Genomic DNA, 14,374 nt, shown 5'->3' with positions numbered 1-14,374 from the left:
GGCATGTGGAGGAGATAAGAAAAGAAAGTGCAGGAAGGAGGAGATAGATGCAGTGATGTCAGTCCGGCCCACTCCTCAGTACAAAATGCAGCCGAGCGGAGCTCAGCCTGCATACCACTGCTGCTGACGACCGCTTTCTGATCCCACACACACACACACACACAAGGGCACACTTTGCTCACGTCACACACTCATCATACCGCTCTCACAGAGGCGCCGGAGCTCAGAGCAGCGCTGGAAGAAGCAACCGGCTGGCAGCCACTGAGTGAGTTCCACTTTCCTCTCCTTCACTGCTCTCCCTCTCTCTCTCTCTCTTCCCCTGCCTGTCTGCGTTGTGATTGCCATTCCACGGCCCGTCTGAGCTCATTTGTCTCCGCACGTCTCTCCTCTTGTCGTGTGTGAGAACGGCCAGTGTTTCTCTCAAACTGAGAGACTTTTCAAACTTTTCTCTCAGTATGCGACGCACACTTCCTCTCCTCTCGTCTCCCTTATTTTTCCTCCTTTGCTATGCATGCGAGCGAAGGCCGAGGCGAATCCCGGGCCAAGAGCCAGACCTGCGTGCCTTTAAAAAAAAAAAAAAAAAATGTGGATGTTGATCCGCCGTATCCTCATCTTGTGATCGTGGTATTCCTGTGAGGGCACGTTGTTGTTGTTGTTGTCGTCTGCGTGTAAATTGGCACAGTGTGTCTGCCGTGCTGCCAGGCACTCGTTCAAATGTATGTAGGCTACAGTTCGGAGGAGGAGCTGTTGCACCGATATCAGTCTGCTCGGTGGTGTGATTCATTTATATTTTTAATAAACGGACCAGTTTGTGTGCCAGCGTGGGCTGTGTGGGCTTGAGGTGAATCCTCAAGTTTCTTTGTGTTGCTTTGAATCACACGGCCTTAAAGGGCCTCGCTGCTCCTCCATACATCGTGGCGGGGTGAATGAAAACACGCCCGGCAGACAGTGAACGCAGCGCATCACAAAAGGCCTCACACACACACAGCACAGTTGAAAGAGGCTTGAGAAGTGAAGACAGAGTTAATGAATGGATGCTAAACGGTAAAGCCGTCTGTGCATTGTGGACGAGCCTCCTCCTCGTCCCTCGTGCCCTGTTGTTGTTGTTCCCCCTACACTGGCTGGGGGGGGGGGGGGGGTCATCATCAGCCTTTTTTTGTTGTTGATCCGGCCTCAGAGTTCGGCTAACGTTTGGCTTGGTTTAAAAAAAGATTAAAGGAAGAGAGAGGGGGGGAAGAAAAACAAATTAAATTTGTTTGCGTTCATTTCAAAACTCCAAAAGTTTGGCGGCTCAGTTTGAATGAAGCCAAACCGCAGAGCGAGTCTGCAGTGGAACTCAACTTAGTGCCACACCTCAAAACTTGACTCTTGTGCTACTTCTTCTCTCGTCTGCCTCTATTGATAAACTGGGACGCCGCACCGCCCTCCGGTGCAGATTGGTGCTCTCGTTATCACGGACGCACGATCCCATTGGCTCTTATCTCAGCTACTCCGCCGTGTCACTTCTTTCAAATTGTGTGCACGGGGTGGAGGCTGCCTTCAGGTTCCACACACAGTTCACGGGCAAGGTGGCTCTCTGGGATTTATTTTTCTCTTTGAGGACTAAACAGAGTGGTGAGTGTGTGTGTGTGTGTGTGTGTGTGTGTGAGAGAGAGAGGTTAGTGTATGTCTTGTATTATTCCTACTGTTACTGTAACATCTCTTTGATTCACTTTAACATCTCTTGTTTCTTCTTATTTACAGTAGATTGTGTTATCTATTGTGTTAGCTATCGTGTATTATCTCTACTGACATCTCTTTCTCTGTATCATGAAAAGAGCTTGCTGTTTTAGTTTAGTCACAATGAAATGTATTTATATATATGTATAAATATATACATATATGTAAAATATATATATTACATTACATGTCATTTAGCAGACGCTTTTATCCAAAGCGACTTACAATAAGTGCATCAACCTAGAGTATAAACTAAGAACAACAAGAATACAGGAAGTAACATTTCCTCAACATAGTCGAACTACAAAAGTACCATAAGTAAGAGCTATTTAAGTGCCACTGAAGTGCAAATCTGTGTTTTATATATATATATATATCTGGGTCTGTTATGCAAGTCATTAACGCCCAGTGTGTGTGTGTGTGTATTTGTGTGTGTGTTGACATACTGAACCTGTTTGCATTTCAGTATTTGAAAGCACAGAGGTATTCTCTCTGCCAACTGTATGCAGAGTAAACACTGCATGAACACACACACACACACACACACACACACACACACACTACATTTGGTATTGTGGCTTATTTGTGATGTGCCAGCCAGAACAGGATTTGAAAGGAACAATACTGTAGATATAATCTCTCTCTCTCCCTCTCTCTCTCTCTGTGTGGGAAAACCACAACAGCAATCTTCAGAGCTCAGTCAATCCAGACCCACTGGGCCTTCACCTCCTCCAGCACAGAGGAAGGGGACTTGACAAAAGGACACAGCAGTGACCTCCAGCAGTTAGACCGCACCCGATCCCACATCCCTCAGAGAAAAGGGGAACCTGACTCTGGGACAGGAAAAAGGAGCGATCGTACCCCACCGCTGAAACTCGACCCCGCCGGACGGAGAGACAGAAGGAGGAGGGTGGGGTGACCGACCGTCTCCGACAAGGAGGAGAGATGCTGGCCAAAATCCTGGAGGACATGTGGGTGGAGCCCGAGGTGCTGGAGGCCCTCAGTGAGGAGCAGAAGAGGATCCTCTTCCTGAAGATGAGAGAGGAGCAGGTACGCCGCTGGAGAGAGCGCGAGGAGAAGGAGGAGACGGAGGAGACGGAGGAGACGGAGGAGAAGGAGGAGAGAGAGAACGGCGACGGGCCAAAGAAAGGTAGAGCGACACGCTGGAACACGGAGAACACACACATCTCACATCTCAGCATACACAAGATTTAAGATTAAACGTTAAATCTGTCGCCTGCGAGGTCGATTGTTGGGAAATATGCCTCTGATTTATTTTGCTCAGATTTAGATCGTAGGATTAATGACACTCTCCAGCTGGGTTAGCTTAGCTTTAGCATAACAACTGGAGGCATCTAACTAGCTTAGCCCTGTTTGAGCACCGCTAAAGCTCACTAATTAATATGATTTATTAGTTTAGTGTAAAACAATACATTGCTGTCTTACCTATCTTACTAACTAGGCATATTTTTCTTGGGTGGAAGCTGTCTTTCTAGAGTTTAGTTTAGTTTGTTAGCTGGATCCCCGTTAGCTAACGCCTTAGCGGCCGCTAATATTCCTGGAATCCACAGAAAGAACGACATGTAATACATACAAAACATGACGTGAAAGAAACAGTAAAAATAGCACAAACAGGATAATAAAACATAATTAAAGTGCAGTCGAGGAGGAGGATGTATATCGTGCAGTACGTCAGTAATTTATGCAAAAGAAAGATCCAATAGCTACAAAAGTGATAACGTCAAGTAGTTGATGCCCCGAGATGTGCTTTTAATTGTTTTTAAATGACAAATGATCACCTGTATGAGATATATGATGAGGTGGTAAACTCCAAGCAGTAAGTGTCAGGTATCAAGTGACCTATCGCGTTCCTTGTGTGATGGTTGGGTCTGTCACATGTATATTGTAACTGATTGAAGAAATATTCAGGTGATTGAATATATTACCTTTCTGAAAATCATGAAAAGGCGATCGTGAAGTTTGATTTCCACTGAGAAATATGATATTTGAGATATGTGCTGTGTCCGTTCTTATTGAACACCGGAGGGCTAATCTGGAGCTCGCTTGTAGTTTATTCATGTCTCGGTGACAAAAGACCAAGGACTGTAACACCTGACAAACAATAGAGAGTGTTAAATAAGTAAAGCACCTCCTAGTCATAGCTATGCCCCTCCCCTTTCCGGTGACAATGCCTTCCTTCCTTGAGTCTCTGAGATGAGGCCCGGCTAGCTTTTAGCCCGTTTCCAGTCTTCATGCTAAGCTAAGCTAAGCGGCTGCTGGCTGGAGCTTAGTATTTAATAGACATATATTTCCCAAAATGTCAAATTTGAACCTTTTTGTTTTCAAGTGTCAGCATAAGGGCTGGAACGACCATTGAAGAAGACATGTTTCGATCAAAGATATTTCAAATGGATTGCTTTGAGACAAATGCATGAAACGGCATAATTAAAGGGACAGTGTGGAGGGTTTAGGACTGAGAATGGGACCAACTCAAAGCCCCTCTGCTCACTCCTCTGCTCACTCCTCTGCTCACTCCTCTGCTCACTCCTCTCTTCCAAGCGTGTTGGGGAGTTTTTGAGGCCTTCAGGCCACGGAAAAAACCCAGAAAGGCTCTCTCTAGAAGCAGTGTTTGGTTTGTCCGCTCTGGGCTACCGTAGAAACATGGCCGAATCAACCGATTGTTTTAGTTTCACACTAATGAAAAGACATTTTTTCAACATTATATTAATAATAATAATACATAATATTTCTATAGCGCTTTTCATAATACTCAAAGACGCTTTATTCCATTTCTGTTATTAAATCCTCCTAAATGCTACACACTGGTCCATTGTAGGTCATATATATATATCATATAAATAAATACAGCTTTCAATTATCCATTTTCAACATGTATTACCTGTATTTTACTTAATCCTAGTCCCATTTAATCCGTACACAAGTAACACACACATTTAAAACAAGTCCACATGAAGAGTAGCTGCAATAATACATAACGACATAATAATACATAAAAATTCTATCGCGCTTTTCATTATACTCAAAGACGCTAATATTCCATTTCTATTATTAGATCCTCCTAAATGCTACACACTGGTCCATTTTGGCCAAATATATGTCATATAAATAAATACATCTTTAAATTATCCATTTTCAACATATATTACCTGTATTTTACTTAATCCTAGTCCCATTTAATCCGTACACAAGTAACACACGCACATTTAAAACAAGTCCACATGAAGAGTAGCTGCTCTGGAACTACAATCAATCACCATTACTACTATTTCTACATCGACGGCTAACGTCGAAGGGTCTGCAAACACGCACTCCCTTTAATTTGAGTTATTTATTACAGATGTCGTAAGAACGTACACTCAATCCCATTTCACAACTAATTAATGAGTGAGTGGTGCACACGACACACCGGCGGCGGAGTGACACCCTCTTGTGTTACCAATCTGATTAATGTGTGTAAATTACACACACACAGTGATCGCGTCCAGAGCCTCTATACCTTCCAGTCTCACCTGTATCACCATTATCCTTCCTCTAGTTCAGGTGTTTCTCTGACTCACTGAGCCCCTATCGCCTCTGTGTTTGTCTGTGTGTGTGTGTGTGTGTGTGTGTGACAGACAGCTTCTATTCCCGCCTGTCGAAATGTTCTGCAGGCTGAAAGCTGAATAAGATTGAGTGAGGCCCTGCGGTTTGGGGCGTCGCCGCGCTTTAAATTGCATATTAGGTTTCCGTCTTTGTTGACTCAATCTGTGCCCCATGTCACCGGAGAGTGTGTGTCGTCTGCGTGTTACACAACACACAATCCAGTTTGTCCTCTTTCACCGTGCGCTGTGCCGATGTCGGGAAGAGGCCACGCGGCCCCAGAAATGACACACAGCTATTAAACACAAGTCGTGATGTCAGAGACGGTCTCTTGTCGGTCAGGTGACATCAGAGGCGTCCGCACAATGTCCCCTTGTGTGCTGCGTGACTGTCGGCTAGCACGAGTCATTGCCCCCAAAAATATGGAGAGGGAACAGAGCGGCCTTTGTTTGCGTTGGTTTCTTAGAAATCTGTGTAGTCGGTCCACTGTCAGGAGGCGACCGCGTCTTTAAAGGTCAAATCTGCATCGAGGTCCTATTGGCTGGGAGCGTGCTGCTGTGCAGCTCTCCGAGGTTTGACCTTTCAGACCACACCCCCCATCGGTGATGTCATGACAGGTGTTTTTACCTTCTTTTTTTTAATTAATTTTTTTAGCAGGTGTCATGGGTAAAGCACCTTAGGGGTTGTTTTTAGGACGAAGTCACAAGAAAGACGCTCTGTGTGGGTGTCACGGAAAACGTCTTGATGACTGATTATTATGATCTGAAGATGAGTAAACAACAACAAGATGCAGTGAATTACATCATGACATATGTTGTACTTTTACAAGGCATTGTGAATTATAAGAGAGAGTGAAAGAGAAGACGTGTCACACAAAAATAAACACGATTTTGACTGTTTCCGAATCCAACTTTTGAGTTAGTTTCTGCACCACGTAGCCTGTTAGTAACCTTTCCCTCTGTAATGATCCCGGTATTTAAACGTGGTTTATCAATCGGCAATTTTGTGAAATGATGTCAGAAATAATTTGCTCCAATTAAAAGATTGGAGACACAAATGTGGAACAGCGAATCCACTGCTGATGCTGTGTGAGGTTCTCGAGCTCAATTCTGATAGGACAGCACCACCTGCTGGATGAAAGCCAGAATAACAATGAGCTTTCTTTTTCCTCTTTTTATCCTTTTTCTTCTTCTTTTCGTCTTCTTTCTGCAGCGGCCGACAACAAACACGTGAGGTGGCTGCTGGGTCGGGACGGAGACGTGAGCGTCATTGTGATCGGAGAGGTGGACGAGTTCAGGTCCTCCAAACTCCTCCAGAGGCTCATGAACGACAGGTAGGCAACAACAACAAAACTTTAAACTGTCATCGACGTAAATGAGGAGGCATACAGACTTCTACTAAAAGCACTTATTTCTGCAGCAGGAGGTTGATTAATTAATAAGTGAGAGCAGATAATGAGAATCGACTTATAAAATCCAAAATGTGCAAATCAAATGCAAAACTTGTGTCTGTTTGTTAAATTTTCTTTATTTATATTGAAACGTGATGTCTAAAGAGTGTCTCTATACGTGCTGATCGGATTATGGAAGTTATCTGTTATCCTCCATATAACTAGCTGTGTGTGTGGGGTTGATTCTAAGGCTGTCTGAGGGTCTGAAACATGGTCGTCTTCGTCTTCCCAGAGTCCAGACGGCGGACTCGCTGTCAGGCAGAGAGGCCCAGGAGCTGTCCGAGGAGGACCCCGCCGAGGACAGCGACGGCGAATCGGGCGGCAGCTCGGACAACCACGGCGACTGGACGCCGCTCAGCGAGCCCCATCTCTGCGACCGCGGCGAGCGACCCCCGCTCAGGGCCCAGCTGTCAGAGACGGAGGGGGCCGGCCCACAGGACGCAGGTAACGGGACTCGCTCACGGACTATGTGAAGGTGGAAGCACTGCCACGCTGTGGATACGCACCGTTGTATTAAGCCGCACGCATTCTAACATAATCGAAGCAAGAACAAAAACTAAATGAATATAGATTCCATGCAATGCACAACAGCGGCAGAATCATAAAACACGGGACGAGATGTTAAAAACTGTCCATTGTGCCAATAGATGGGATGCACTCGCATGAGATTTACCATGATGTTGAGAGTGGCATGGGAGGTTTATTTCTTAGACTGGGTTAAGATGTCAATTTTGGGACCCATCCTCAGTAGTGTGTTTCGGCCTTTAATCCCTAAACACCCTCATCAAAGGTGGCCAGCTAAAGGGTGATCAAGCCTTAGCTTGTGTCCCATGCCCATTAAGATTTCCCATGGCACTATGCAAGGCATATTCCTCCTTTGCAGTGTTATAATCTACATTTTATTATTGGATTATTATCACGAATGCATCAGCATCTGCACGTAATTGAATGTTGCTGTTGGAGCTCGTTTCCCATGTTGTGTTTGTGACGCTGTCACATAAATGTCGTGCGGTGCGATATTTCCCTCCGAGCGCAGCGGAGCACAAAGTGCAGCGACGCCGAACACCGCGGGAGCGAGTGCGTCGTGTTAATACTGCATGGAGAACATTGATTTGATATTAACGTTCCCCTTCCTCTCCTCCTCCTCCCTCAGAGACGTCGCACTACGGCGGCCGCGTGGCGCAGCTGAGGAAGGCGTTCGCGGAGGATCCTCGCAGCGCGCCGGCCAACGCCAAACCTCCCGTGCCCACCAAGCCGGCCCACCTCCAGAAAAGCGTCGCCCCCTCGATCCCCTCGAACTGAAGGCGACGCGGAGGCAGAGCCGAGGGCTCCGCCGGACACCCGCCGGACCGGGAGAGAAGGAATCCTCCCTTGAGCCTGAGAGACGCTTTTTGTAAGGCCGCGATGAGCCGGACCGACCCGCAGACGGAGAGGCGTCCAGGCGGAGGAGGATGGAGGAGGATGGAGGAGGATGGAGGAGGATGGAGGAGGATGGAGGGGTGTGGGGAAGAGAGAAAGACTCGTGAAGCTTTTTCCCCACCGAAAAGTCGACCTGAATGAGAAAATGAAGCATCTTTAGTGTTGCCGAGTTCAAATAAGCTTCACATCGTTTGTGTGATTGACAGGCAGACACAGAGATGTCTAGAGACACACACACACACACTGTTGAATACAGGTGGCTAAACACTGTGCTGTACTTGATGAATGAGTGCTCGTGGTAAATGTTCCTCCTCACGGTAAGCAGAGGCTACATGTGTTTGATAAAAGTCGTATCCTTCTGTTCATCAATCACAAGGGTGAAGCGTTTCTTTGAGGGACAAAATTTAAAGAACTGAATTTATGATAAATAATAAACTGACTGGTTTTCAAAAACAGTGTGCAATCCCTCATGTACACACACACACACCTGAACCAGCCCTTTAAAAGTCTGCTTTCAATGCTTTTTTTAAACATGCGAAGGAATCAACAGGATACAATCCACCAAGGTCGTGGGTAATTATTGTCATGTTGGCACAATGACACCAACTGATGGTGATTTGGTGGAATTAGTGAGAAACAATAACTATGAGGTTAATTAGCTGACTCCTTTTCACTCTTTATCATATTCATACTTGGATCCAGGCTGAAATATCTCGACCGGATGAGATGACTCTGCTTGACCTCTAGCACCAACATGTGGCCCAATATTGTTGTTTATGGCCAAATAACTGTTGGCAGACCCACCCTGTACTTTGTGTTCATGGCTAATGAGCAAATATTACCATTCCAACATGCTAATGATGGTGAACGTAGCAAAAATGGACAGCAGCTAAATGTGTTGCGGTCATCCTGTGAGCGTTCTGCGCGCTGACCTTTGAGCATTTAGCTCGAGGCGCTGCTGCAGACACTCGGGGGGGGATCTTTGCAGACCAAAAGTAATTTGACAGATTAAGGCGAGCTTTGATAAAGTTTTACAAGTTAATTGACCCCGAAGGTTAATTCCCGACCTTGGAAAATAGCCATTGGAGACTAAATTCCGGTCACATGGTCCACTTAGGCCTACTTGGCTTTTTTTTTTATCAGCCACATCACACAACCGCTACCATGTGACGGAAAAGAATCCATACCGACGCCCCACGATTAGAACTCGATCATCTCCGACGACAACGGAAACAACAGACGGCCTCACGCGGGCGGCCGACGGCCCTGGAAACCGAGGAAGGTGACGCTTTAATGAGAATGTCTTTTTAATACGTGTAATCCGTTACTGCGACGCACAGACGTCAACATCCTCACTTCCTGCTTGTTTTTGGGGCCTTTCCTGTTGCCTTCAGTCAGGTCTCCAGTTAATGAAACACATGACTGGTCATGGTCACGTGGTAATCTTGGCTGGGGTAAGAAAATTGACTTTTTGGCCCTTAAAAGCACACATCTTTTGGGCTGACCGACCTGCATTGCCATGAATTTGGAACGGGTATACAAAGATTTTTTTTTTGGAGTCAACACTCTCACCCCGTGGCTAATGTCTCAATTCGACTCCAGTGTGCAGACTTTAAAGAACGGTGACGGCGTTCACTGGACACAAAATTCCAACGACTGCACTGCAGCACGAAAGGGACATCAGATGCGTGGAAAAAAAGGCAAATCCTTCTTGTAAGGACACGTGATACCCGTGAGAGATGTGGCAGTGCTTCATCTTAAAGGGTTTGAGCTGAGGTTATACTACCTAACGACTGGGTCACATGATCCCTTTACATGGTCACTAATTCCCTGATAAACCTTTTTTTGTAATACACCTTTTACTTGTATTTATGTTGGGTATTTTCTCTAATGACTTTCTATGTATTTATTTTTTGAGTGTGAAAAATAACAAATTAAGGTAACTGATCTCTTCTTTTTTTTACAACACAGTTGAGTCTTTTCATATGTTTATAGCGTGCGATAAGCACGAGGGGGGGGTGAGAGAGGGGGTTAGCTGATAGAGGGAACACACAGAGGAGCGGCTGATGGCGGTCACTTACACAATGATTATCTATTCAGTGGGATGCGTCAGAAAACAGGGCCGGCGCAGATCAAACGGCGGCGCGCAGAGCTGATTAGCATGTGGTTCAGAGCGAGACAGAGCGCGAGACGCTCGAGGGGGGAGAGACGCAGCGAATGGGGGAGTCAGGTCACGGGAAGCAGCGCGTCACGGCCAACTCAATAAAACTTCTCATTCCCTCCCTCCCGCCCCTCAACCGGCTCCCACACCCGCAGCCTCCGCGTGGACGCGCCTCTCGGTATACGTGGGCGAAGAGCGTATACGTGCGCGTGTGTGAGAGCGCGCGTGTGTGTGTGCGTGTGCCCACCCATATTTCTTGAATCATGTGACTCACACGAGCAGTCATGCACAGAGTGAAAGGCCCCCGCTATATATAGTCGAGGCCGTGTTGGGTTTCCCGGCTCGTCTTTGTCCCGTAAGAAAAGTGCATGTGACGCTTCTATTTGCTGGAGGTGTTAAGTCTGGAGGGGAAGTTAGGACACGAGAAGCTACTTCTATTGGCCCTCTTCCTTTTTTTTTATTCCTGTGTGTTTATGATAGTAAACTTCAAAAATCATAACAACAAGGATTAGATCCCGAATCGTGTCTTATCTCATCTTCAGAATGAAGTCAGCAGAGGAATGAGTGAGTCAGGAGATCAGTTAGTTAGCAGCTCTGTACTTAATGAATAGCAACACCTAAGTGGTGATGTCATTAGATTTGGCAGTCAAGTTGCAACCGTGAAGGTGAACCGGTTGCTGTGTTTAATTCCGGTGTACAGCGTCCTTATACCACCCTAAAATGTAGTGAATGTTAAATTATTAACATTTATGCATGATGTTATATGAAAGTGGACACACAAATAAATCAAACTTGAACATAAAACCCAAGGTCCCAAAGCACATCGCTTAGCATGTAGCATCAGCTCTGAGTTTGGTTTCACAGAAAAGTAATACAACAAATTGTGAAAATACGTTAGTTTTAGGGTTTAGTAAAAAAACAATCATGACCAGCCCAAATCTAAACAAATAACCTGACATACACCTAACGTAGAGGCTTCTGAAAGACAGATTACATCGTGGAAAAAAAGAAAGAGAAATGGTCAAAATCAAACTATAGTACCAATATGGGTCGAATTCCAAAAACACTGATTCTCCTACATTTCCCAGAATGCCACACGCAGGATTTCCCACCTCCTTTGAAAATCCCATGGCCCCTCAGGCTGGACTCATCTCCCCCAGAGACACAGAGGACATGCAAATGTTTCCGGGCTTTCATGTGTAAAAATGGGTGGAGTTCCCCTTTAAACAAACCAAACCCAAAACTCATTTGGATGAAGAAGAAAATGCACACAAAAACTAGCATTTCGATATTCACAAAATAACGGAAACCCTTTTTTAAATTGAGTTATTTTTACTGTTTTTATTCTCCTATTTTCATCTCCAGAACAGTTTTAAAGTCAGCCAAGACATGTTGAGCTCCTCATGAGGCTCTGTTGATGACGATGATGATGGTGACGATGGTCTGATGCTCCCCCACCTGCAAAACTACAGACACTCCCTTTAGCCTCCGCTGTAAGGCCAATGCTACCATGCTAACATGCTGAACTACATACTATCCCCGCCGAGCCTTGTGACTGTGAGCGTGTTAGCATGCTGACGTTAGCGTTCAGTTAAAAACCCCACGGGGAGCGCTAACGCTGCTAACACACTATAGCGTTGTGACTGTGAGCGTGTTAGCATGCTGACGTTAGCATTCAGTTAAAAACCCCACGGGGAGCGCTAACGCTGCTAACACACTATAGCGTTGTGACTGTGAGCGTGTTAGCCCGCTGACGTTAGCGTTCAGTTAAAAACCCCAATGGGAGATCCAACTAACGCTGCTAGCACACTAGCGTTGTGACTGTGAGCGTGTTAGCATGCTGACGTTAGCATTCAGCTAACAGCCCCACTGGGACCGCTAACGCTCCTAGCGCGTTTACTTTACACACATTAATTACTGAAGTGTGAATGAGCGGATCCCCTCTGGACACATTGAGAATCTGTAGAGGAGATTGAATCTGAAAAAATACTTAGGTTAGCTCACATCATGTCATTAGCCTGCATTATTTAAGATGATGTGGCAAATCAATACTGGCTGACATTTTTTTTTTGGTGCCAAATGGTGAGTCATTGCTGCAATTCAATACTATTGATTATTATTTATTTGAGTCGTCAATGATTCACCGCAAAGTCAAAAACCTCTCGTGTAACTGACGTCACTGCTCAGGTCTCGATGTGCTAAAGGTGGGAATAATGCTAATTAAATGTCGCAGGCATTTCTAGCAACTCGATACTCACCGGCAACGATCAATTCCACATCACGAGAAGCCGTTATGAAATATCACTGCAGGCAGACGTTATCGCCGCGCTCCGCCTAACTTCCTGGATCCGCTGTGCCTTGCTTTAAAAATCAGCAGCAGGCTAAAGATTAACAGAATTTTGTGTCCACGTTTACCTCCGTAAAACGAGCGCCGTGTGAACCCGCCAGAAGTTCATTACGTCAGAATCTTTTCTCCGTCTGGGTTTTGGCCGATAGAAAGTTTCCTTTTTAATTTCCCCTTCATGGACTGAAACTTTGTCCCAGTAAGTCACACGTTGACGCCGGTGGATCGTCTTTGTGAGGTAGCGTGAGGCCAAACCAGAAGTAGATGCTGCCGGGCTCGGCCTATTCTCAATCCACCTTTAACAGCTTTAAGGGTCAAAGGTCAAGAGTCCCCTTTGACCCGAGTGTCACCAAAATATAACCTGAGGGCAGATGAGCCTGAGCTTCTCAGAGATGTGAGAGCCCATTGTGTGTCCGCCGTGGGGTTTCCGTGTTTCCCACGTGCACGAAAATATCAACGCAAATGGATTACAGAGGGCGTCGTGAGGAGTGGCCTCAGAAAGATGCTCGTTTCTGCAAAGCTGTTACACATTTTCTAACACTGGGGATCCGGCCAGTGGTGGGGAAAGGAGGAAGAAAAAAAGGAAATTCACAATGAGACACAGTGTCTCCGGGCAGATGCAGTGGCCAACATTTCAAAGGGCTGGCTCGTGAGCGCGGGTTCGCCCGGCTCCAGCGCAGGTCGCCTCTGGGCTGGCAGGTTGTTCCACTGCAGTGTGTTTGAGAGGAGCTTTTTTTTTTCTTCTCTTCCTCTTTTTTCTCTCCCTCCGGAGTGGGCAGGGCCACTGGTGCTAACATATGTAAGCTCCACAGGGGTCTGTGACGGCACACACCGGCTATCTGGACAATGCATCCGTCATTAACCTCTCGCCTCCCTGCGTCTCCGTCTCGCTGCGCCTCGTTCGGCCTCCTCCGCCGCCGCCGCTCTCTCTCCCTCTCGTCTCTCCTTCCCTTCTTTGTCTGGCCCACGCTATCTTCATCCCCTGCTGTCCATCTCCCCGGCCTCCTCCCTGCGTATCTCTCTCTCCCCCTCTCTCTCTCTCTCTCTCTTTTCTCTCCCCCTGTGGCCTGCTTTTCATCTCTCCCAGTTTTTCACCCCCTCTCCCTCTCTCTCACCCCCCCCCCCTCTTCTCCCTCTCTGCCCTTCACCACGTCTCTTTTCTCCCCCACCTCCCTTCACCCTCTCCCTAGATCCGCTTTCCACCCCCTCCTCCTCCTCCTCCTCCCTACACTCACCCCCTCAAGCCCCCCACACTCCCACAACTCTCTCTCCCTCTCAAACCCCCTCCCCCCCCCCCTCCTCTTCTCTGTCCTCCGTTCAATCCCTCCTTCTGCCCCCCCCCCCACACCCACCCTCCCCTCCTCCTCCCTTTCTCTCCTGCCATCTTGCAGGCCAGTGGAGCCAGACTGCAGGCGTTCAGGGAGTCACTGGACCTGCTGGGCAGCGGGTGACACAGATTTCCGGTGTGTGTGTTTTTGTGTGCTAGCGTGTGTGTGTGTGCGTGTGTGTGTGTGTGTGTGTGTGTGTGCATGCGTGACGAGAACAGGGAGGGGGGATTAAGCTCCAAATCACTAGAAAGGCACCGAAGAGAGAGGGGGAGTGAGGAGAGAGAGAGAGAGAAGAGAGAAAAAGCTGCAGATCCAAGAATTTGAAATTCCCCCTTTGTCTGGGAGATGAAGAA

At 46.8% G+C, this 14,374-nt stretch overlaps 1 protein-coding gene across 1 annotated transcript; it reads left to right on the top strand.

Moving 5' to 3' along the window:
• Positions 1-10,056, top strand: zgc:92242 (uncharacterized protein LOC436899 homolog). Its single transcript, XM_056440126.1, has 5 exons — positions 1-265; positions 2,403-2,869; positions 6,532-6,652; positions 7,002-7,213; positions 7,923-10,056. Exons 2-5 carry the CDS (start codon positions 2,665-2,667, stop codon positions 8,069-8,071), a joined length of 687 nt encoding a protein of 228 aa, XP_056296101.1. The 5' UTR covers positions 1-265; positions 2,403-2,664; the 3' UTR covers positions 8,072-10,056.
• Positions 10,057-14,374: the final 4,318 nt, after the last annotated feature.

The sequence above is a fragment of the Pseudoliparis swirei genome, chromosome 19, assembly GCF_029220125.1.
Source record: "Pseudoliparis swirei isolate HS2019 ecotype Mariana Trench chromosome 19, NWPU_hadal_v1, whole genome shotgun sequence".
NCBI lineage: Eukaryota > Metazoa > Chordata > Actinopteri > Perciformes > Liparidae > Pseudoliparis > Pseudoliparis swirei.
This window is presented reverse-complemented; position numbering and strand designations above follow the sequence as displayed.